General features: G+C 31.8%; 1 protein-coding gene across 1 annotated transcript; it reads right to left on the bottom strand.

Annotated features, from left to right (window-relative positions):
* Nucleotides 1-18: 18 nt before the first annotated feature.
* On the bottom strand, nucleotides 19-23,431 carry LOC129225612 (U8 snoRNA-decapping enzyme-like). The gene is made up of 3 exons (XM_054860078.1): nucleotides 23,216-23,431; nucleotides 10,257-10,520; nucleotides 19-319 (listed from the first exon to the last, which is right to left on the bottom strand). The coding sequence occupies exons 1-3, from the start codon at nucleotides 23,375-23,377 to the stop codon at nucleotides 122-124; spliced, it is 624 nt and encodes a 207-aa protein (XP_054716053.1). The 5' UTR covers nucleotides 23,378-23,431; the 3' UTR covers nucleotides 19-121.
* Between the last annotated feature and the right edge of the window lie 282 nt (nucleotides 23,432-23,713).

Below are 23,713 nucleotides of genomic sequence, written 5' to 3'. Positions count from 1 at the left end.
AAAAATAAATGAACATTATGTCTACAAATCATATATTTATTTGAAAAAAAAACGTAAATGTACAAATGTAGAATTTATTAAAATTTCCTGTACATTTGAAAAATATTATACTTGATTCAATTCATATGAAATTGAAGTATGTATCCTTTGATGATGAAATAGCTTTATCAATTTCTTCTCCGCATAAAACCTTGGCATGAAGCAAAAAATTCAGAAGTTGTAACTTAGAATTTGCAGCAAAATTATTAGAAAGGAAAGCTGGAAATCCTTTATAATTATCTTCCTCAGTATATGTAGGAACTCGAAACAAACCCAAAATCTGAAAAGCAAAACAAGAAAAGCTATATAAGAATTGCCAACTTTTATGGATAAGCGTAAAATTTACGCATTTTAGCTGATTTCTACCGTAACCGTCGCTATAAGGAGGCCCTGACAACTAGCGCCGCAAGTTGGGTGACTCATTGCTTGCCGTCCGACTGTAATCTCAACCGCATTGTGGCTTTCCGCTTGCTGGCTTGTTTACATGTGCGAATTATTTCTCGATTATGCTAAAATTCTACCCGTTTTGTATCGTTAAAGTTTTACGTTGTTGTTAAGTTTTATTGTTAAAGTTCCTCGTTATTATTGTTATTGTTTCTCATCATTAGTTAATTTTATTTCTTGCCATTTGCTGTTTTGCTTCTCATCATGTTCGCCATGCCGGACCGTTGTTGTGTGCCGGCTTGCAAGTCTAATTATACATCTAAAGATTCTGTGGGGTACGTAAGCGTTTTCAAGTTTCCAAAGGATGATGAAAGAAAGAAATTATGGTTGAAAAAAATCCCTCGACTAAACTTCACACCTACCAAGCACTCGGTTGTGTGTGAAAAACATTTCCGAAGTGATATGGTAATTCGTGAAGAGGATTTTACAGACTCCAAAGGCATAATTTACAAAATTAAACGCAAGAGTCCTTTTTTGTCCGATGATGCATATGCATGCATATTTGATGGATGTCCTTCCTATTTAAGTGAAATAGTAACTTCCAAAAAAAGGCCAAGCAAAGAGGATAAAATATCCAAACTGAATAGTGAGCTGATCTCAACATTTGTACAGGAGGATCAAATACCAAATTTTGAAGCATTTGTTGATGGCTTTTTGGTCAAGATGGAAAGTTCCTTTCAACGAGAAAATATTTTAGTTTACTGTTCGGAGTCGAAATTTTATGTTTTATACATGAGTTATCATCCTTCCCCAGAAGTGCTGAAAAGTGTCACAATTGACAATGAGATAAATCTAAGCGTTTTCATAATGCAAGAACAATTAGATCTTAGGAAACATCTAGCACACATTTTGAACAATACTGAAAAAATAAGCTTGTGGAGTGATGTAGAAAACATCCTGACTTTCATTTATAACTATTCCGAAACAAACCATCTAAAATGTTCGGAAGATCCATATTCTGCTGCTGTAGAAGCATGGGATAAATTAGGGCAAGAAACTGAAGATGAGTGTTCCTTTCAAATGTTTATGCTTGAGCAAATAAAGCTTCATAAAAAATCAGCAAGTGGTAGAAGGTATAGTCCCCATCTCACTACTTTGGCATATTCTGTGTACATCAAGTCAACTGCTGCCTATGAAGAGCTTCGACAGAGTCAGCTTTTGTATTTGCCATCAGTTAGACATCTGAAAAGACTAACTTCATCTCTGAGTTTGTCAGCATCAACCAATAATGACAGTAATGTGTTATATTTAGAAAAAAAGGGTCAAAGCTCTCATGAGCAAACTCTCAATTTGTTGATTGATGAAGTACATGTGAAACCAAACATTTCATACAAAGGTAAGGCTCTTTATGGGTTTGCTGAAAATGAAGCTAAAACTGAAGCTACTTCCGTTCAAGCTTTCATGATAACTTCAGTTTTTAGCAATTAAAAGTATATCATTGGATTAGTACCCGTAAAACACGAGTGCGACAGATTTGACGGAGTTAACGAGAAGTGCTCTGTTGATATTAAGTCTAACAAATTTTAAAGTTCTGTCATTAATATCTGACAACAACCGAATAAACAGAAACATGTTCCAGAATCTTCGACCTCTGGCAGATGACAATATCTGCATTAAAAATCCTTTTGACGATTCACAACCTTTATTTTTATTATTCGACTCTGTGCATATCATGAAGTCAATAAGAAATAACTTGTTGAATCAGTTAGATTCTGAAAAAACATTTCTGTGTCCAGATTTTAATGACTTTACCAAGACTGTTTCTGTAAAATTTTCTTTTTTAAGGAAAGTTTTTAACATTGAGAGGACCTGTATTGTGAAATATGCTCACAAGAGTTGACTTTTAAAACTGTTTATCCCACAAGTATTGAAAGGCAAAATGTAAACTTGGCTCTCAATGTATTTGATGAATGCACACAAGCTGCTGTTCAAATGTATGGACAGCAGAATATTTTTCAAAACTGGGAGGCCACGGTTAATTTTTTGAATGTGATAAAGAAGGAAGTGGTGGAATATCATGAACATCAAAAATCCTAAGGTTGGAATTCTAAAACGAAATGCGAATTGTTTGCCATTCCGTTCTCTTGACGATGAAATATTTCAATTTCTGGAGAAATTTCTTTCTTGGGTTGAGGCTTGGAAGCAAATGAAGTTGAAGCCTCGCTCTGGATGCTTGAGTGAGGAAACTTTTTATGCACTTACTCAGACAACTAAGTGCATGTTGTCTATTATAAAGCATTTGCTTCAGCAAGGAAGTTCTTACGTTCTCACCGGAAAATTTCAAACAGACTGTTTGGAATCCAGATTTGGAATATATCGTCAAATGTCTGGAAGCAACTACCATGTTTCCGTTATTGACATTTGTGAAAGTGAGAGGAAGCTCAGAATCAAGAGTATCCTAAAGCTTAATTCTTTCAAACTGGGCCAAATTTCAATTAGAAGTTTAAGTAGTAGTGATACTATATCAAGTGATGTTGAGGAACCTGACATCAGTGATTTTTACGACATTTTATGCGACATAAGTATCGATGTAAGCGTGGACGAAGTAGAAGTTTTAACTTATATTGCTGGATATTGTGTATTCAAATTGAATATCTCTTGCAATGAGTGTTTTGGAAACTATGTTTCAAACCACAACATTATGATAGAGCCAAATGCAAATGACCTAACACCAATTTCAGATAGTAACTCTGACTCTTTCATTAGTATTTTAAACAGAGGAGGGTTAAAAAAACCATCAAGGCTTGTCCTACATGTGCTTATACACTTGTATTGTGTTTTTAAAGAAATCCTTACTCCTAATTTTGAAGAGAAGTTCCAAAAGTGCAGCATGCAGCAGCATAAAGTTCTCGAAAATGTTTTTAAATTTTACTTGATCAATTGTGATCTGTTTTCTTTACACGAAAAATGTGATTTATGTGGAAAGGAGTTATTTTATTCAATTAACAAAATTATCTGCATTTTCAACAACATTTGTTTGAAAAATTACACTAAGGTTTTGAAAGACAAAAATCTGGTAAATTTACAAGAGAGCAAGTTAAAAAAATTCAAATCAAAGTAAAATTGCTTTACTTTATTGTAAGTAAAAGTTTATCTTAGTATTATTTTGTTTCATATTGTCTCACAGTCAGCATGTTTTCATATTTTTATAAATTATAACCTGCTTGAAATTTAAGATGTTATTTCAAATAAATTGTTCGAACACATGTGCATCCTAATTTTTACCTTATCTCTCCTGTGTGTTAATGCAGTATTTATTATATATATGAATGAAAGTGCACCCTAATTTGTTTGATAAATGTTTTTCAGTAATAGCCTTACTGCAGTACTGATATCGCAAAATGTTTCAAGTTCAAAAAACAAGTTTTTAATATAGGAGGTTCAAAGTTTCTTTTTAAACAATCTGGAAATTTTTTTACTTAAACAAATTATCCATGTTACTAATGTTTTATAAACAAACTTTCAGTAGTTTGATACTGAAATAATTATTTAATTTCTTTGCAATAGCTTTAAAGAATATTTATTGCAATAGAAATGTTCAAATTTTAAAATTATAAGGATTGAATAGAATACTTTTGAGTGATTCATTTATATTTCGTGAAGGATAAAAATTTGACAATTGTGAAAAGAAACTTATTTTGTTGAGTTTTTTATGTTCATTACAAATTAATATGTACTATAGTATTATCAATGATATATAACTGCCTTTGCTTAGTGTTTCTTACCCAATACACATTTACACGCCTTTATTATATACAAAATACAAAAAATTATTGGGTGATTGGAGAAGTATATTGTTATGCATTGCGTCATTTTTCTATGGTTGAAATATTGATGTCAATAATATACAGTCGACTACCTCAAAGGACCTAAAATCTGTCTAAACCCTGCACATGATTTGAGATGTAAACAATGAAATTTATTATGAAGTGTTAAGAATTTGGTTGAAATAACATTATGAATGTTACATGTTAAAAATAAGGGAAAAATTGTTATAGCTTTTATTTGCAAAAATTCAGTTTGATAAATCTATCATAATAATTTTTTGTAGTCATATGGCAAGTTTCCCTTGATTTAACTTTTTGAAAAACCTTTTATGTATCAAAAATTTTGTGAACTGAGTCCATACATTCACATTTTATCTGATCAGATGTAGATCATGTGTTTGAGAGCTATTTGATTTTATAACAACGTACCTGTACTGGATTCAAAACACTTAAAATTATTGAATGAGTTGAGAAATGTATTATATTATACTTTTTTGCTGTGTCAGAACTATAAGAAAAGCCACCAACAGACTTCATGCTGGAACTTTAAATGATACATTGTAATTTTTGGGGTGTCATTAAAATACAATTTAAAATATTATAAAAAACTGTTTTACTTATCTATAAATTCACAATAATCTGTTTTGTATAAAATAATTTTTACTCAACAAACAGTTTAAGCTTTTCCTTTATTGACTTTTACAAAAGTTCAATCATGTTTTAAATAAAATGTTTGACTCATTGCTCTTTGTGTTGATTCTGTTTCCATATTTAAACTTTTTTAAATGAATTATTTAGGACATATGCATATGTATAATAAATACTATTTTTGTTACATTAATTAAATAACATTTAATTCTTTTATTAAAATCAAGTTAAAAGTTAGGTGGAGCTTCTCAAACTTTGATTTTCTACATCAAATTTTAGATTTATTTGCTCATTATTATTACACTTGAATTTTGCTTTGAAAAAAAAAAATGCTTTTTAACATTTTGTTGTAATAAAATACAGAAACTTGAAATAACATTTTAGAAGTATTGTTCTTTTTTAATTATAATTATTTATATATAATTTAATTACACATAGTTATTTTTTCTTTGCCAAGCTATTTATTGTACGCTTACACTATGATTTATTTTTCATTAAAAACAATATATATGCTTATTTGCAGCTCAATAACAAATTTTGAAATGAAGAAATATTTGAGGAAATTTGAAAAAAAAAAAATAAATAAATAAATAAATAAATAAAAAGAATATTGTATGTGTATAAAATATTTTCCAAAAAATTTTTATTTTTCAGATATAGGAAAATAAAAAAATTCACAATGTACTTGTTTTTATTTGTATGTAGTATGAGTATGCTCCATAATTTCCGTTTCATTTCAACTAGAGTTTAAAAAGCAGGAGCAGTTATCTAGAAAGTAGAAATAATTGCTTAGTATAGCAGGATTTCGCTGATTTGTTTATGTTTCGCTACTACATTCTTTTCACCCCGGGCGGACAGCGAGGTGTGAGTCACTCGCAGCTGTCATGGCCTTCCTCTTTCGCATCGGTTACGTTTCTACACTCTTACTTATTATTCCCGATTACTTACATATTTTGAAATCCGATTACATCCACTTCTGTAAAATTCGGCCATTTTGTCTATTATGTGATTCTACCACATATACATCACTAAGTTTGTATTTACCATTATTTTTACTATTTTTATATTTCATATTCTATACTAGAGGGCTTGCATGCCCAGTTGCATCCGAATTGGTTCAACACAATACTACTTGTAAAAGTAGTATTGTGTTGAACCAATGCACTTTGTTAAGTTTATGTTGGGATTTATGAAAAATTCAGAAATACAATTGTTTTAGAAATTGATTTCAGACGCTTAAGGTGTCAGAGCATAAAAAACAAGGAATTTTGATGATAAAATGTTAAAAAATTGGAAAATGTTGCTAGTAACTCAAATTTAGTGGTTATCATCATTTTAGGCTTTCTTAAAATTATGTCAGTTTATTTATTTATGATTGAACCTTATCAACCTTTAGCACTCGTATTTATACATTATTCTTATTTTTGGGCAACCTAATCAAGTTTAAGCAAACTTTCGATCCATTGAGAGGTGTTTATATAGAAGCTTTACTGATATCAATCTCCAAAAGTTGGCAAGTATGTAGTAATTTTGGATTTGAGAAGATAATTTTATATCAAAAGAGTTTAAAATTTTTCCTCAAGAGGTGTTCTATTATTGTAATTTTTAATACAGTCAACGCTCTATAGAAAGACCTCCTGTTACTGTGACCCTTCCGTTATAGCGACTGATGCATGAAGTCCTATTTTTTATTCCATAGATGTAATGTTATTTTACTGTCCATTTGAGTGTCCAAACTGAACTATTCATTCCAGTATGACGTCCAAACTAAATTTCAATTTTTCTATTATCCTCAGGACTAACTATTCAAAAACTAATATTTAAACATTTTATGTTTCTAAAGGTAAAATATTTCCTTTGAAAAAAAAATTTGTTGGTATAGGGTCAAAGAAATGATGAAAACCGAACACAAATTGTAGACATTACGAATTATATTTGTTTGAAAAAATAAAAAAAAAGAAAGCTTTTGCAATTGCAACATAAAATTTTTTAAAAAAGAAAGAAACTTTCAAAATTTTTTAAAAATTATTTTGTTGTCTTGTTAGTTTCTTGGTTCTTTTTCAAAATGAAGCATAATTATAAGCAATTATTCAAAGCATAATTATCATCAGTTATTCATGCATTTTAAAATATTACTTAATAACATGCAGTACATTACAACAACCTCTCGTTATAGCGACCGATTTTGTTTGGACTACAGGGGTCCTTATAACGAGCGTCGACTGTACTTTAGAATAATTTGCTAAAATTTAGGTATGTATTTTGATTCAATATTATTTATCTTTACATGCTTGATAGAAAATCCTAGCAACTTTTGGCAATCATTTGGTTTGCCTAAGCCTAACACATATTGCCATTGACGTAATTCTTTGCAGTTAATTTCAGAGTAACAAAAATTCAAAACAAAGCAGAATTATAAAGACAAACAATCTTGAAGCACTATGAAATTGCCCTTTGAAAGCAGAGTATAAAGAATGAAAAAATATTGTTTTACTTAAATCACTTTCATTCAAATTCAGTATTCTTGGCAAAATGCCTGTTCATCAGATATTTGGATTTCAGCAGTTGGTTTTTAACATTATTGCCAATTCTATTAGAGTAGTTTATCTAATCAAAAAAAAAAAAAAAATAATAATAATAATAATTTGAATTTTGACATCTTGAATTCAAACTAAGTTTTTCGCAATCACGAGTGTGTGTATGTGGGGGGGGGGGGGGTGTAGGGGGTATGTGTTTGTGTGTGTAGGCATGTGTGTTTGTGTCTGTGTGCTGGCATAAGTGTGTGGGTAGTTGTGTGTATAAATGTGTGGGGGGGGGTATGTGTATGTGTGTGTATATGTTTGTATGTGTGTGTGTGCAGGCGTGTGTGTTTGTGTCTGTGTGCTGGTATAAGTGTGGGTTGTTCTGCTTATGAATGTGTGTGTGTGGGGGGGGGGGGTATGTATGTAGGCAAATGTGTTTGTGTCTGTGTGCAGGCATGAATGTGTGGGTAGTTGTGTATGTATAGGTGTCTGTATGTATGCGTGTGTGTAGGACATGGATGCAACCTGGGACGGCTTTCGCTATACTGCCGTGCTAAGCACAGATGTGGTATCTGCACATTTTATCAAAATTGAGTTATTGTCACCAGGTGATCGTTAGTAATTTAATTTACCTAAATGTCAAGTTTTTTGGCGATTTGTGAACGCGAAATATTAAAAAAAGCTTTAAGAAAAAAGTCGTAACTGCACAGTTTGTGTAGTTTGCTAAGGCAATTTGAACGTAAGTGACAAATACTGAGCCTTTAAAGTGGTATCTGCGCAGTTACCACTTTTTTCCTTAGTATTTTTTGTAGATACGACTTTTATACCTTAGTAAAGCAGCATATTTAGTAATGTAGCAGTTTTTTGTAACACAGAATATTAAAATTAGTTTACCGTTGAATAGTTGATACAGGTTGATAATAAAAACTAATACAACTTTACATAATTGTTAAAGTAAATATTCATCTTTTTCTATTTAAATGTTTATTTAAAATGCAATTCTAAAAATGAAATGCATGTAAAATATTCATATCTAATTCTTTCAGGCAAACAACCGCATTTCATTCTACGGCTAGTAATATTTTTATTTAAGTATCGTCTGCTGTCAAAATTATCTTCATGTTCGGTAAAAATGAATCTAGAAAGTAAAACATTATAAAAAACACGTTCTTTGAATATAAAAAACAGAAAATTGTTATGGATTACAGTGTCCATAGTTTTGAAAATGGTATCTTTCAGAAGGCAGATTCTGTTAGATTTGTATTAACAAAATAAAGCGAAACAGCTAAGTTCAAAGAAAGCAGATGTTTTTAGTATTATTTAATGATACTTTGAACACGTTTTACTAAGCTACTTTTGTCGTATCTGTGCAGATACCCTTAAAAATGCCTATTAATTGTCACTTACGGTGAAAATAGCTTAGTATATGAAAAGGTTTTGAAAAGAAAATTTGTCGTAACTACATTTATTAATTTTAAATTACGATTTTTACAAAAATACTCTCTCACGGTCTTTAGATAAGTTATTTACGAAACAACTACCGCAAGTTGAGCATTTAATTAAGTCATAAATCAAAGAAACGAGTTGTAAAACTTTAATCGTCAATTTCTCATTTTGAGCTCTACTGCAGATACCACATCTGTGCTTAGCATGGCAGTATAGGTGCACCGCACCATCGTGAGGAGCCGGTCGACGGTGATGGTGCGGAGGGTGGTGGTGGGAAAATAAAATGATAGGACATCAAAAACAGTCAAGTGAGAACAATAAGCAATCGTGATTGTTCAAAAAAACAGAATGGAGAACCCCTATTTGTAGCTGGGCTAGTACAGATCAGTGAAACATTTCATTTTAACTTAAAAACGAAATTTATAGATGACGCTTTTGTATCAAAGATTAAAATATCAAAATTATTGCCTCAAAAATTATCAGGAATATAACAAAATTAAAAAATTGACGCCAACATTTAAAAAATTCACTGACTGAAATGTTAAAAAAAAAAGTCTGAAAATTTCTTCAAATCTATAGATTTTCTTTTTTATATAAACAGATGTCAGTAAAATTTAACAGGAGCATTAAACAGTCAACTTTCGATAACTCAAATATTCCTTGATCTTGAAGTTTTTTTATTGAGTCTCAAAATAATTTAGTGTGTTACAATACAAAGTTAACACATTGCTTTGCTTATCAGCTTGTATGATAAGGAGAATTCATTTACAATTGTACTCTTTAATGGTATTTCTCTTCCCCTTGCAAAAAACTCTGTTACATAAATGAAATATTTAATAAACACTGATGAAAATGTAACCTCATGTAAATACTCGTCCAATGAAGCAATTATGCAAACTATTCATGGAGAGTTTGCTTGCATAGATTCTGATGAAGGTGATGGTAAAGAATTTTTACCACTCCAACCAATCAACAAGTATCAGACTCCTCAAATATTTTACTGCAGTTGCTGGAAAATTCTGAAACTGGATAAGTCAATATTTAATCGTATTTACAAATTTTATGACTTTTAAAGATGCGATAAACAAAAAAAGAAAAAAAAAAAAGTAGTAAGCAATCAAAAATACCTTCATTTTCCCAAATGAGTAATTATCTTAATTAAATTTATTCTCAGTAAAGTATTTTTTAGGAGTACTAATAATTAATTTTGACCTAATCCTGAATGTTAAGACTATCTATTGAGCACTATTTCTAAAAAAAGGAAATAGAAATTATCCTTGAGAAGGCTAGGAAGGGAGCTTCCGATAACTCCAAGTTTTTAGCTAGTCCCTTAAGACTTCGAGTTATTGAAAGTCAACTGAAAAAACTACGAAGAAAACTAGAGTCTTACTTCTTGACCATATGCTGATCCATTCAAAATATCTTTTTCGATCTTTAACAAATCTTCTGGCAAAACTTCTTTTGCATAGAAATGAAGGTACATACTTTTTCCTACTACTCGATGCGTAAAAAGATAATTTGCTTGAGTGAAAAAGTATTTACTATTCAAATTTATTTCTTCTATAAGTTCTCGATTCAGTGCAGTTAATACGTCTTCTCCTTCATCAACCTTTCCACCTGGGAATCCAAAACGACCATCTGAACGTAGAATCATCTGTAACGAAAGCAAGTTCACAATTAGAAGTCTCATGTATTTAGTTTACTATTCTTAATTAGGTTTTCATTATTATCTTTTAAACACTGTATCCAAACATTCAGGAGGGATTATATTTGAATGATTTGTAATGATAATGTGGACATATATTTGACTTAAAAATTAAACAATATGAAAAATAAATGCCAAATTCGACAAAAATTCACTAAATATAGAACATATATAATCTCAAGTGGTTATTTTATTGAAATTTAAACAATTATTTCTCATTTCACAAAAAATAAATTTTTAAAACACACAACATACATTTTATAACGTATTGAGTGGCTTTCTTAGCAAATCTCAATGCTCAATGAATTATCCCTTATTCTTGATTTCATCTTAATTAATTTAAAAGAAAATTTAAAAAAAAAAAAAGAAAGGAAAAAAAAAAGAAATATAAAAAAAAAAAACAAAGCTTAATAATGAATTTACATCCAAGTTTAACTGAAACAAGTTAAATATTTTATCGAATGCTTGAAAAACTGGAGTCAATGTCAAGTACATGAGTTAGTTTAGTTATAAAAACAGCTAAATTTTCTTACAGTTCAAATAGTAACAATTCAATAGTAATAGTAGTTCAACCTTTTAAATTATGGCATCAGAAGTCGCAAAAACTACCCTGTTTAACTGATTTTAACTCATGGCTTTTACTTAGTCTTAACACCTACCTTAGACATTGAGCATGAACAGGGAACTCGCAGCCTTCTTGCATGGAATTTTGTAATTTAAAAATATACTTGTAGGTAGTATAAATAAAAATGAGTTGCATTACATTGAAACCAAGAGCACACACTCAAGGTAGAAACTTTCAGGGTTCCAGCTCCTCCTAAGAATTATTTCTACGCTCCAATACACCTTTTTATGGATACACACTGTCCTGTTTACAAGAAATCTTGCAAGGTCTTTCTAAACCTTCCAGGTTTTGCATAAGTTTACACTTTTTGATGCAAAAAACTGACAGCCCAGTTATGACATACAAAGACTGCAGGTTTGTCCTTGTTATGAACTCAATAGTCTGAAATAGTCAATAACCCAGCTGGAGGCAAAAGGTTCTCTTATTGAAGTTGAGATTACCAACAAACTGGAAGCTAAAATTAATTTAGCACACCAGCTTGGTGTGGTATTTACTATACCAAACTAGTGAGTCTATAACGAGGACGAAACTGCAGTCTCTGTATGTCAGTATTTTGCATGTAGTTCTACCAAGCCCTGGTTTAAGGGCAATAACTTATTGCTTTGTTTATTACCAACTTTTTAATTCAATTTATTCTTGAATGTGATTTTTTCCCCCTTCAAATTTTTGTTCATTCAAACCTATTTATCTGGAACTTGCCTACCTCAAAAACTTCTCTTTGTCGATATTTTGCAAATTCCTTTCATTTTTAGCATAAATTCAGCATTTTCCACCCATATTTATCTCAAATAAATTTTCGCAAGAGCTTTATAACTTGAACGACTTTATGCTCTGGCCCTTTGAGCGACTTTATGCTCTGGCGTTCGAGGAAAATATAGTTAATACCCGGAGGAATGTTTTGTAGACAAATATAAAATTAAAAAAAAAACATTTGGCATTCAATTTATACAAAAAATAATGTGTGAATATTTAATTTCGCAATATGGTGTACGTTTTTACTTCATATCTCGAAGTTGTTCCGAGTTCAGCAGCTCCTCTGATATGCAAATAATGCGTTTTGGAAGAAGAAAATATTTTAATATCTAAGTTAAAGCCACTTTGAATATCTATCTAATCTCTAAGTGATGAACAATCAATAAAACTTTTATGAATGCCAAAAGCTGACGACAGGAACAGTGGCGTAACTAGAAAATACTTTTAGGGGGCCACAAATTGAAAATACATATATTTTTTAATAAGAGGGGTCTGGGGGTTCTCCCCGGAAAAAAATTGAAATTTGTAGTTTGAAAAACGCAATTTTAGACAGTCTTTGATGGTGTTTTTTGCAAGAGCTTTGGTGATTTTCGCAAGAGCTTTTTAACTTGAATTTTGGCTACAGTCATTTTCAAATTTTAGCTATCTTTGTCAACAGCAGAACTTAAGAGCCTAAAAGCATTGTTTACAAAATAATATCAGCAGTTATATGGTCCTTCAAATCTTGTGGCAAAGGACACACGCCAGTTTTTGGATGATCTAGTCTGCCTTTAATCTACTTAATAGTTTAAAAATTTTCAGGTACGCATTATAGTCCACTAGGCAGTTGCCTACAAAGCACCCTCGCAGCATGGTGGGAGTGGGAGCAAGAGGTATGAGGACGCACTAAAAAATATCACTGTTAAAATTAATTTTTTTTTTAATTTTAACTTTTTTACACTTGTAAATCCAATGCGGGGGGGGGGGGGGAAGGGGGCTATAAATTTTGTGGAGGACCGCACCAAAGCCTACGTACACTACTGCCGCTGGGTATTATATGGTGAGCTTCCTTTTTTTTTAAGGAAAATTTGTTTAAAAGATTGATTTTTCAAGAGCATCTTTCCTAGACCTCGTTAATGCTCTAAATACTTGTTTGGATGCAAAAGAAAGCACATTTTATTTCAAAATACAATCCAGAACAGAGGAATAATTGTCATCAAAATGGCAAAAAATGTTGAGTGCCGAGTATCTCTTTATGGGTCATTTCACGGTATTTTTGACATTTATGTAGAGTCCGTAACATGACCTTTTTTTGCCATAACTTTTTAATTTACTTTTTGATTAGCATCTTATTTTATTTTGAGCTTTTCCTACCAGCACACTAACTCAAATTAAAATAATTTGCAAATCGAATGGTAAATTAAAAAGTTATGGCAAAAAAAAAGGTCACGTTACGGACTCTACACAAATGTCAAAAATACCGTGAAATGCCCCTTATACAAGCAAGTAAAAAGATCATAATCTAAAAACATAAAATAATTAAAACTTTTTCTTTTAGATTATTCCAAAAAAATTTTTAAACTGAGAGTAGTAATTTTCTTTGCAATTAAATTTACTGCCTCCACATGGTGGGGAAAATGATTAACAGTAAGTATGATTTTGTATTTTTAATCATTCTTGTCTGGTTTTTATATGCTGAGAACTTTGTATTTTTAGCTTATTTTTATGTTCCTTTGCTGCTGCGTGTCAAACTTAATTTTAGCGTTTCCTGTAATTGCCTAGTAATTTCTTAGCATCTGTTTTTGGTTTGCAACATTTCTTACTAGTTTATCAATAGTTCACAGTATAAATATATGAAGCAAACATTGGATTATATTTTTCGGTTTATGAATTAAAAAAAAATATTTCATTGATCTGCACGTGGTACATGTTGTGTACTAAACACATATCCACAGAGCATCTGCCAATGTCTTTAGCAGGGCCACGCCAAGCCTGATTGGTGCCGTCGTGCAAATGCCCTTTGAGCGACTTTATGCTTTGGCGTTCGAGGAAAATATAGTTAATACCTGGAGGAATGTTTTGTAGACAAATATAAAATTAAAAAAAAACGTTTGGCATTCAATTTATACAAAAAATAATGTGTGAATATTTAATTTCGCAATATGGTGTACGTTTTTACTTCATATCTCGAAGTTGTTCCGAGTTTAGCAGCTCCTCTGATATGCAAATAATGCGTTTTGGAAGAAGAAAATATTTTAATATCTAAGTTAAAGCCACTTTGAATATCTATCTAATCTCTAAGTGATGAACAATCAATAAAACTTTTATGAATGCTAAAAGCTGACGACAGGAACAGTGGCGTAACTAGAAAATACTTTTAGGGGGCCACAAATTGAAAAAATATATATATTTTAATAAGAGGGGTCTGGGGGTTCTCCCCGGAAAAAATTTGAAATTTGTAGTTTGAAAAACGCAATTTTAGACAGTCTTTGATGGTGTTATGGGAAAACACGGTACAAGAGGCTCCAATGGAATTCATAGAAGTTGAAGCCTTAAAATATGAGTATAGGCCATATTTATTGATGTTAGAATAAGAAATGAAACTCGGGGGATTCTATCTGATGTTTTTTTTTTTTTTTTTTTTGAAAAATAAAAAGAAATCAATTCTTTCAGGGTTTGTACGCTCCTTCAAAACTCCTTCATTTAGGACATTTTTTCGAGCGACCCTTCAAACTCCTTCATTTTGGTTTTAACTAGGACTCGACCGATGCATCGGCGCCGACGGTTCAACAATTTAGCCATCGGCATCGGCATCGGCGGCCGATGCTAAATTGCAAGAAACATCGGCCCATCGGCCTTAAAAACTTCGAAAAGCCGATGGAATTGGCCGATGTTTTTGAAAAAAAAAAAAAAAGACCTTTGATGTTTTACCTTTTAATACAAAGTAAAGGTTGTTTAAATATAAAATTGTTTACTAAATTTCAGTATGAATTTTTATTTGAGTCACCCCTGAAAGAGTTTTTAATACTGCATTCAGGTACCAAACAAGTTAATTATTGCGTTGTTTTTTGCTGCTGGATGTACGTAGTATCTCTCATAAGTCATAACTCCAAAATGGTAAACTGTAGAAGGATAAGTTTTCGCGTGTGGGGTGTGCGTACGTTCTAGTTGTGCACTTCCCTTTTTGTTTTCGATCGGGTGTTCTGAAAAGCTCATTTACTCATTTTACTCATTTTTTGTGGCTATTAATTACTTATTTCAATGCAAAACTAAGATAGCGTCTCAGACTGACGGTCATTTGGTGATATATTGCCAAATTGGAGACCATGGAAACAAATATGAGATGGCAAAACCCCGCTATTCATTTTAAAACACTCTGTATTTTAAATCCGCCACTGCAAGTCAATACAAACTCGGGTGCAAGTTTCGGAAGGGTTTTTTGCTCAATGTTTATGATTATTTTGAACGCTATTTTTTACGACTATTTTGAATTTCCGAGAACACTTGTGTGCCCCTCCTCCCACTCCCTCAATTTCTGAAATTAAACTCTAGTTATACTCCTGAGTTGTTTAAAACTAACACCATTCATAAAATTAGAGATTTTTTTTTTTCAAACTTTATCTATTGTTTAGAAAGAATTTAGAGCATTAATTTAAGAAATTGATTAAAGAAAGACGTTTTGAATGGTGACACAATTCGGAAATCGAAGGGACTTTTGAATTTTTTTCTTCGGAAGTGCTGAAATAGATTCAGAAACTCTTCCGAGGTGTTGGTTTTAGCGGTTCTGTACTACAAATATTAGGCCGAGTTACTGCAAAATCAGAGGTCTCCATTTCGTAATGCGCCATCTTTTTTGTATCATTAATAGCGATCGATTTTTTTTCTGTTGTAAGTAACTATTTTTATGTATTTATATAAAATCAATGAATAAGTTATTTTCGTTTTTTATAGAAAAGTTTCAAGGATTTTCTATTATGCAATTTTTCAAATTTCAGAAAATTACTGTTAAATTGAACAATTAAATTTGAACTTGTTTGTAAAGCTTCATAAAAAATTGAACAATCTAATTGTTCAATATTATGTATGCAAACATCAGATCAAGTAGTCATATGTATTCAGTTATTAACTTTGTGTAAATATTGATTTTGTTTATAGCTGCGTTTTAAGAGCCTCGCATGGCAATTTTTTTTCCAGCACAATTTATGTCACTGTTTTAGTTTTTTGAAAAATGCAAAATTTTCTATTCATAAATTTTTAATAAGAAAAAAATATTTCTTTTATGATTTAGTATTGTAATTTATCTGTTATCTTTTTTTTTTTAATTTGATGACTAAAAAATGTCTACGTGCAATCTTTCCAATTCAATTGCGTAATTTGTTGACGGTTTCATAGTTTTATTCTTATTTTTTTTGAATGATTTAACAACATAATTTAATGTTTTTTAACTATGTTTAGTGAACTTAAATCCATACATCATTACAATATTACTGAAATCTTAGTTATATGTTCAATTAAAAAAAAAATCAATTGTTTATTAAACAGTCTTTTTGTTTTTCTTCCTTTTTTCTTTCTTTCTTTTTTTTTTTGGCTGTTGTTCTTTATCTTTCATTGTACAGCAGTCAAAAAAGGAGAAGCATAACTACACCCTATATAGATTGTATGTAGTACGATCCAAAAGTTCAGGACAAGCTGTATAAAACCTGACCTAAAATATTTCACATTACAGAAGCACATCCACCTTCAAAAGTTTACCTTGAGGGACTATGTACTTCAGCCAGTGTTCATATAACTTTTGGAAACACTTCTGAAAGCCATTTTTCGCTACCTTCTATGATGCAGCTTTATCTTCTTTTGACGGAGGAAAGCATCGTCCATGCAAATGTTTTTTTGCTGGGAACAGGTAAAAGTCACACGGAGCTAAGTCCGACGAAATGTTATGTTATTTGTTTGTCATATCAGAGTATTGACCAATCGAACCGTGCATCCTCAACATGAAAGTCGCCTTCTTCCCTACGATGAAGTTAAAGCAGCAGCGCAAGAGGCCTTACAGGAAGTTGTGAAAATGTCTTCCAGGAGCGCTTCTAAAAGCTATACGAACATTGGCAGAAGTGCATAGTTGTTCAAGGCGACTATTTTGTAGATAGATTTGCTTCGGTAATGTGAACTATTCAGGGTAAGGTTTTATACAACTTGTCCTCTAACCTTTAGATCATACTACGTACGTATGAGTTTTCAACTTACTATTTCATAACGTTTTTGAGTGACGTAAGTTTACGCGCATGAAGACATCACAAGAGAATTTGCGATAATTAACTGAGGAAGCGTTCAAAATGGATATTTCGGTCATCTACATGTTCTTAGGTACATATGCATGTACAGATGTGCCGAAAAAACTTGTGAAGTTTAAATTGGGTGATCGTAAAATAAAAATTTAGGTGAAAATCTGATTTTTTTTTTATTTTTTGTGATTGCAATTCCTTATTCGTAGAAAGGAAGTAAAGTGAAATGAATCAATCATCCTTTAAATCTCTGACAATTTTATCAATTTATTTCTGTTTGATTTTTTTTTCCATCAGCCAACGGCATCGGCCATCGGCAATCGGCCATTTGGAGGAAAACAATCGGCCATCGGCCATCTTTAAACAATCGGCCAACAATCGGCATCGGCCCATCGGCCAAAAAATGCCATCGGTCGAGCCCTAGTTTTAACTGCTTCAAAACTCCTTCTTTTTTAGTTCAAAGCTACATAACCAGGGGCGGCAAAAAAGGGGGTCAAGAAGGGGCGGTCGCACCCCCAAATTTTTTGAGCAGAATGATAGAAAATGGGTGAATTCTATTTATCTAAGTCGGAAAACAATGTTCATTAAAGGAAATCTCGCTGATTCTCAGCAACTATTTAATGAAACTCGACACATTCTCAGAGTAGAAAAAATGTTTTTTGTTATTTGGATGATGACATAGAAATTCATGAAGTATTTTCGGCTTTTTCAGAACATAGAAAACTGATAGAGAACCATCGTTAATTTTAACTAAAGAAGACATTGCCTCATAAAGGCTTAATATTTCACACTTGTGTGCCCAGTGTAACAATGGTAGGTCCACCAATATGAGAGGTTCGTGAAAAGTGGTGTAGCAGCATGGTTTACACAAGAAAATTCCTGGATATTTTATATTCACTTTTACGCTCATTTTTTAAGTGTATATTTATGTGGTGAGTGTTCATCGCTTTTTTCTGCTAGAAACACGTTTTAGCTGCTCAATAAATTATAATGCTTTCATAGAAACTTCTTAAAAATGCATGTGATTATTGAATAAAAAAAAGTTATATCAACCAAGTACCTTTTATGGGGCTCTATAATTATGCAATCGCGGAGTGACACAAGATAATCTTCAAGAGTTAAAAGGATAAAAACATTTCTCTGTAACTTCAAAGCAGTGATTTGACGACTGGAAGAATTATTGCAAAACACTTCTTTCAATGGTGAAAAAGCTCATGCCCTTTAGCATGTATGACTTCGTTTGAATTTTTATATAATTTGTTTGTATCGGGAAAAGGTTTTGAAAAATGCTTTAAAATATTAAAATCTTATATCTTCAATCCGCTACTCGAATGTTCAAACCACAGTTCAATCTACAATTGATTTGTGCACCATACTACCACAGTTCAATCTACAATTGATTTGTGCACCATACTACCACAGTTCAATCTACAATTGAAACTGAAAAAAGATTTTTTATAGATGTATATTTCAATCAATCGTGAAAATTTTCAAAAAAATTCTTCCTCTGAGCCAATTTTAAAGAGGCAAAAAAAATGATTTTTGAATATTTTGTATGAAGTAATGGATTCAGTTTCAAATGAAATTAACACAGGATTTGATGATAATTATTTTTCTTATTGGTTGGCTGGGATTATGGTTATTTGGATTAGATTTTGAAAACGAAAAATAAAATGTTTCAACTGTGAGTAAAATTTTTAGCATGAGGCAAGAAAAATTGCAAGCAGTATACAGATAGAATGGTTTTCACGTCCAGAGACTGCAGTTTCGTCCTTGTTATGGACTCATAAGTCTGGAAACTTGAATAACAGAGCTAGAGGCAGATGATATCTCATTGAAGCTGAGAGCGCCGACATGACTAGATTATTCAATGATGAACATTTTAAGCCCCTCACGGTTTTTGAAGTAGCTTCGTGTTACTTCAATTATTTTTTAACTATTACAATCAGTTCAGCTAGTAGAGAACTATTTTTTTTTTTTTTTTTTTTTATGTCTCAGGAAGTTCGAGAAATATTTTCGAAGCACAAAGGGAAAAAAATACCTTTTCCATTTAGCTAAACTGGCAAAACAGCACGACATTGGGCACTGATAGATTAGTAACACGATTCCCTGCTCTTCCGAATTCCACAAGTCATGCATATTATAACTTTTCCAAAAGGTATAAAACCTTTAGTAGCGAGATGTTTTGTATGATAACTTTTTAGTCAATGAACTAAAATTTTAATTGAATCTAAACACTAATTTTATTCATACTAAACCGATTTTATGACAAATTCTTGTTAGCTAATGTGTGTTTGGTTTCGCTTTGGAGTTATACACATTTAAGGAACTCGACCCCTCAAATGAAATGGTGAAATGCCGCCCCTGTACATAACCTTCCTCTATGACAGTAACTTAAAATACTTCGGTCGACAACTTAACTTCATAACAAGGGCGAAGGTATAAGGCCAATTTTAATGTAGTAATTTCGTTTATTTTTTTTCATAAAAATATGATTTACAAATTGAGCACAGAAGTCATAAAAGTTGAAGGTGAAAATATTATTTGATGAACTAAAACATTTCATAAGTGAAATAAAACATGCTTAAATTTTGCTTGGCTATTTTTTCAAGTTTTATGATATCTTTTTTTCCCCTCCACCACACTCTCAGCAGCAAAAGTCAGGTTATCTAATTATTATTTAATTATTTAAAAATACATAAGTAGATGTACCACATTAAGTGATTGTGTTAAACGAACAATTGTTTAGTAAATCAGTTATGATATGACCGCCACAAGGCGGTGCAACCAGAGGGGTGCCCTGTGGACCCCCTACCTCCTCTGGTTGCCCCACGGAACAGGAGGGTACTGATTATATTTCTAAATTGAAGGATAATATTGTAGAGAATATTCCACTTTAAAACCTGAAACTAAAACTTGCTGGTAAAACGAATGTTTTGAAAATACGCAATTGTTAAAAAGGCATTGAATTTAATATCTAAACAAACACATTGTCCAAAGCTATTTCTTCAATTTAATACACAAATAGTTGAAGAAAAATGGGGTGGAGGAATTGAGTAATTATGGTCAAGTTGTCATTTTTCGGAATTAAAAAGTTAATCTAAATCATTGTCTACAATATATGCATATTACGCACAGGTAAATAATATGCAAATGTGCTTACAGTAGTTTTTAATGTATGATAACATGCTGCAGTGAAATTACCATGAACAAGAGTTAAAAATCACAAAAAGACATATTGCACGAATTATAATATAACATATTCACCGCAAGAACCAAAATAGGGAATAGCAAATTTCTTGCGCTGCTTCGTATGCTCAACCTTGTGAAATTATAGACATACCGAAATAACTAAATAAAGAATAAATACCTTTGTGCTGAAAAATTAAAATGTCAGTAATCCAACGTTATTAAGCACAAAACTTGCAAATGATTGCAGACACGTGTTTCGGTGTTACAAGGAACACCTTTTTCAATGCAAAGAAGTGTGAGCTTTTGGATGAAAAGTCATCCGAGAAAAGCAACACGGTGGAACAGGAGGTAGTATAAATATCAAAAAATAGAAATTAAACAAAACAAAAAAGATAAAATGACACATGGAGACAAAATTTATTATATAATTCCATCAGGAAAAAACCGTTAAGTAATAAATTTTAAAAGAAAACCCATAAACAATGCAAAAAGTCCAAAAATGAAACCACTCTGAATAAATTAGCAATAAATTTACCAGCGGGAAAAACTATGTATGGAAGCAATGTATCAAATGGAGAAATGCAGAAAAAACAGAGTGAAGGATAAACATATTGGAATTAGTTAATCACAAAACGAAATAAGAAAGCAAAAAATGAAAAAATAAAAGTAAGAAATGTACGACGTTTACATAAAAATAATAGAAAATCTAAACCAATTTTAACAAAGGAGTCCACACAGAGGAAAAATAGGGAATTGCAGTAAGATCGTTAACTAAATTAGAACGGTTCCTCAGGATGTGAAAAGATTCCCAAAAATCAAGATCCAACGAATTGGGGCATTTTTGGATAATTTGATAAGAGTTAAAATCAAAAGAGTGATTCGATTCCCAACAGTGTTGAGCAATACTGGATTTATTCAGCTGTTGTTTTCTCACATAGCTTTGATGTTCTTTTAACCGAAATTTCAAAGAACGGCGGGTCTGTCCGATGTATCCGAGTCCGCAATTGCAAACAATTTTATAGATCCCACAGCAATTAAGAGGGTGAATAGAATCTTTAAGAGAAGAGAAAGAAAGTTTATTAATAGGAGAAAATACACTTGGAATTGGAATCGCTTCAGAATCTTAGCAACCTGAAAACTGATACCAGGGAAGAAAGGCAGAACAACTAAATTCTTAGTGTTAAAAGTTCTATTAAGAACAACATTTTGAGATTTTTTGCAAAGTTTTTTATAAATGGAATCAACTAAGGTGGGCGGATAGTCTCTATCAACAGCCACAGCTCTTATATAGTTAAGTTCCGCATTCAGAGAGGATTGCTTGTTTTAATGAGCTGTATAATTTCACCGCTGCTTTTGTAGATATAACGAAAAGTTCAATCTTATCTTTGTGGTGGGAGATTTTTCCCTCCCATTTGGAGCATTTTTGATTGGTAGAGCTTGGCGCCTTTTCTATCTGGCGGCATCGTGCGCCGGACGACCTTGAACATAGGGACGGCACGGCCCTGGTTTTTAGGTCGCAAAATATTCTAACTGCATATTGTAGGCCAAAAAATATGGTACCCCAGGAAAAACTGCACAAAGGGCAAGTTTTCTAGAATTCCATGTTTTTGGGACTTGAAAACTGATGGGAAAGGGGCATTATTGAACCGAGAAGAAACTACTTGAATATTCAAGTCATTCAGAACAGTTATTTTGTTGAATTTGATGAATTTTTATGGTTCTATTTACATTGTTTTGATTGAGGATCAAGTAAAAATCTCTTAATTTTTGAAAAACAGTCATTAAAAGATGATTTTCCTACTTACAGGTGTGCATAAAGTACCAATCAATGTAATCATGAGAATTAGTTAAACCTGTAATCCTAACAATTAGGTCCCAAAGCAGAATACTTAGTGATGTTCTGCAATGTTAAATCATTTGACTAAAATTGTTCAACAAAGCATTGTACACATAGAAATGTGACCTTTTCCAAACCTGTGATCCCAAAATCAAAACCGCTTCATACAGGAGTGTAAAAAGAACATTTCATTTATTTGTTCAGTGCTCAGTCTTACTGCAGAAAAAAAGCAGGAAATTAAAATTTCAAACACATTCTTAATAGAAAATGCAAAAACTTCTGCCAGTATCTTCTAACCAAAGATATTATTTTGCACAAATTCTGCAGACTGCAGATAAGTTCCTGCAAATGATGCATAAAAGTCAAGATTTTGAGCAAGTTTTCTACCAAATGAGCGTCAGCGCGGAAATTTTAGATTTTCTTCAAATTTAAAGAATTTTTCAAGAATTGCGTAGCATTTCTGCAAAACTCTACATTTATTTAGAAGATATTTGCATAAAATTTGCAGTTCCTGCAGAAGTATGTAGAATTTCTGTACAAATTTGTCAGTTTTCCCTTGCATTTAAACAGAATTGTTCTGCCGTTCAGACACTTGTTCTGCGATGCACTTCTCAAATTTAGTAGTATTCTGCTTTGGGGCAAGTGCATACATATAGCAAAATGTTCAACAATATCAAAGCAAAGCAACATGTTAGTTCTTTGACTTTGTTCCAATTGGTTATGATTATTTTTATAATTTTAAGAAAACATTATTTCTCTAATTTTTAAGTTTTCCCATGAAATAAGAGACAGATGAGTTCCACTGCATACAGTAATAGCTCTCTTAGTCCCTTTTCCCTTTGAATGCTTGCCCCCCCCCCTTTTCCCATACAAATTTTAAAATCTATAAAAATTAAGTAGTTTTTTTTTTAAACAGATATGTTCCACTCTTTTTTTCAAAAATATACGAAATCGGGATAAAGTATGAACAGTAACAAACCTGTACTAAAGCTCGGGACACGTTATTCCCAACAGATTCTGATTTCATCAAAGAATAGATACAACAGTGAACGGCATGAAGAAACCCTTTGTCTTCAAGCGATTCTTGGAATGAAATCTGTGTGTAATTATTTTCCGATTTTATCATAGATAAATGATCCATTTATATGCTTTAGCAATGAGCTTTTCCGACTTATTTACTTTCTTTTCGTTTATCTTTGCTGCATTACATTACACTTGATGGGTAATTGTAGAAAAGTGATAATCTAGAACAAAAGTCTCTTCTCTCTATTAATACCTTTGTGCTAACTAGTGAAAATTAATTCTTTTTTGAAGGTTTGGAAATTTTTTAATTTCTTGCCTACGGATCAGATTAAGCTTCTTGAGAAAAACAGGAACGTTTAGAGTTTTGCTTTTTTTCAAATTGTGCCTTTTTCGGTTCCAATATAGGAGGAGATCATGGGTGCAAGACCTTCCGTCTCAGGACGGATTTCCGTCT

This window comes from Uloborus diversus, chromosome 7 (assembly GCF_026930045.1).
Source record: "Uloborus diversus isolate 005 chromosome 7, Udiv.v.3.1, whole genome shotgun sequence".
Taxonomy (NCBI): Eukaryota; Metazoa; Arthropoda; class Arachnida; order Araneae; family Uloboridae; genus Uloborus; species Uloborus diversus.
The sequence above is the reverse complement of the archived record's forward strand: the minus strand, read 5'-3'. Positions and strand labels throughout refer to the sequence as shown.

Excerpts from the sequence above, each read along its gene's own strand:
- LOC129225612 (XM_054860078.1), bottom strand. The coding sequence starts at position 23,377 with ATGGATCATTTATCTATGATAAAATCGGAAAATAATTACACACAGATT. Across the intron at positions 10,521-23,215 it reads TGTCCCGAGCTTTAGTACAG|ATGATTCTACGTTCAGATGG; the intron begins GTTTGTTACTGT and ends CTTTCGTTACAG. Across the intron at positions 320-10,256 it reads GATCAGCATATGGTCAAGAA|ATTTTGGGTTTGTTTCGAGT; the intron begins GTAAGACTCTAG and ends TTTGCTTTTCAG.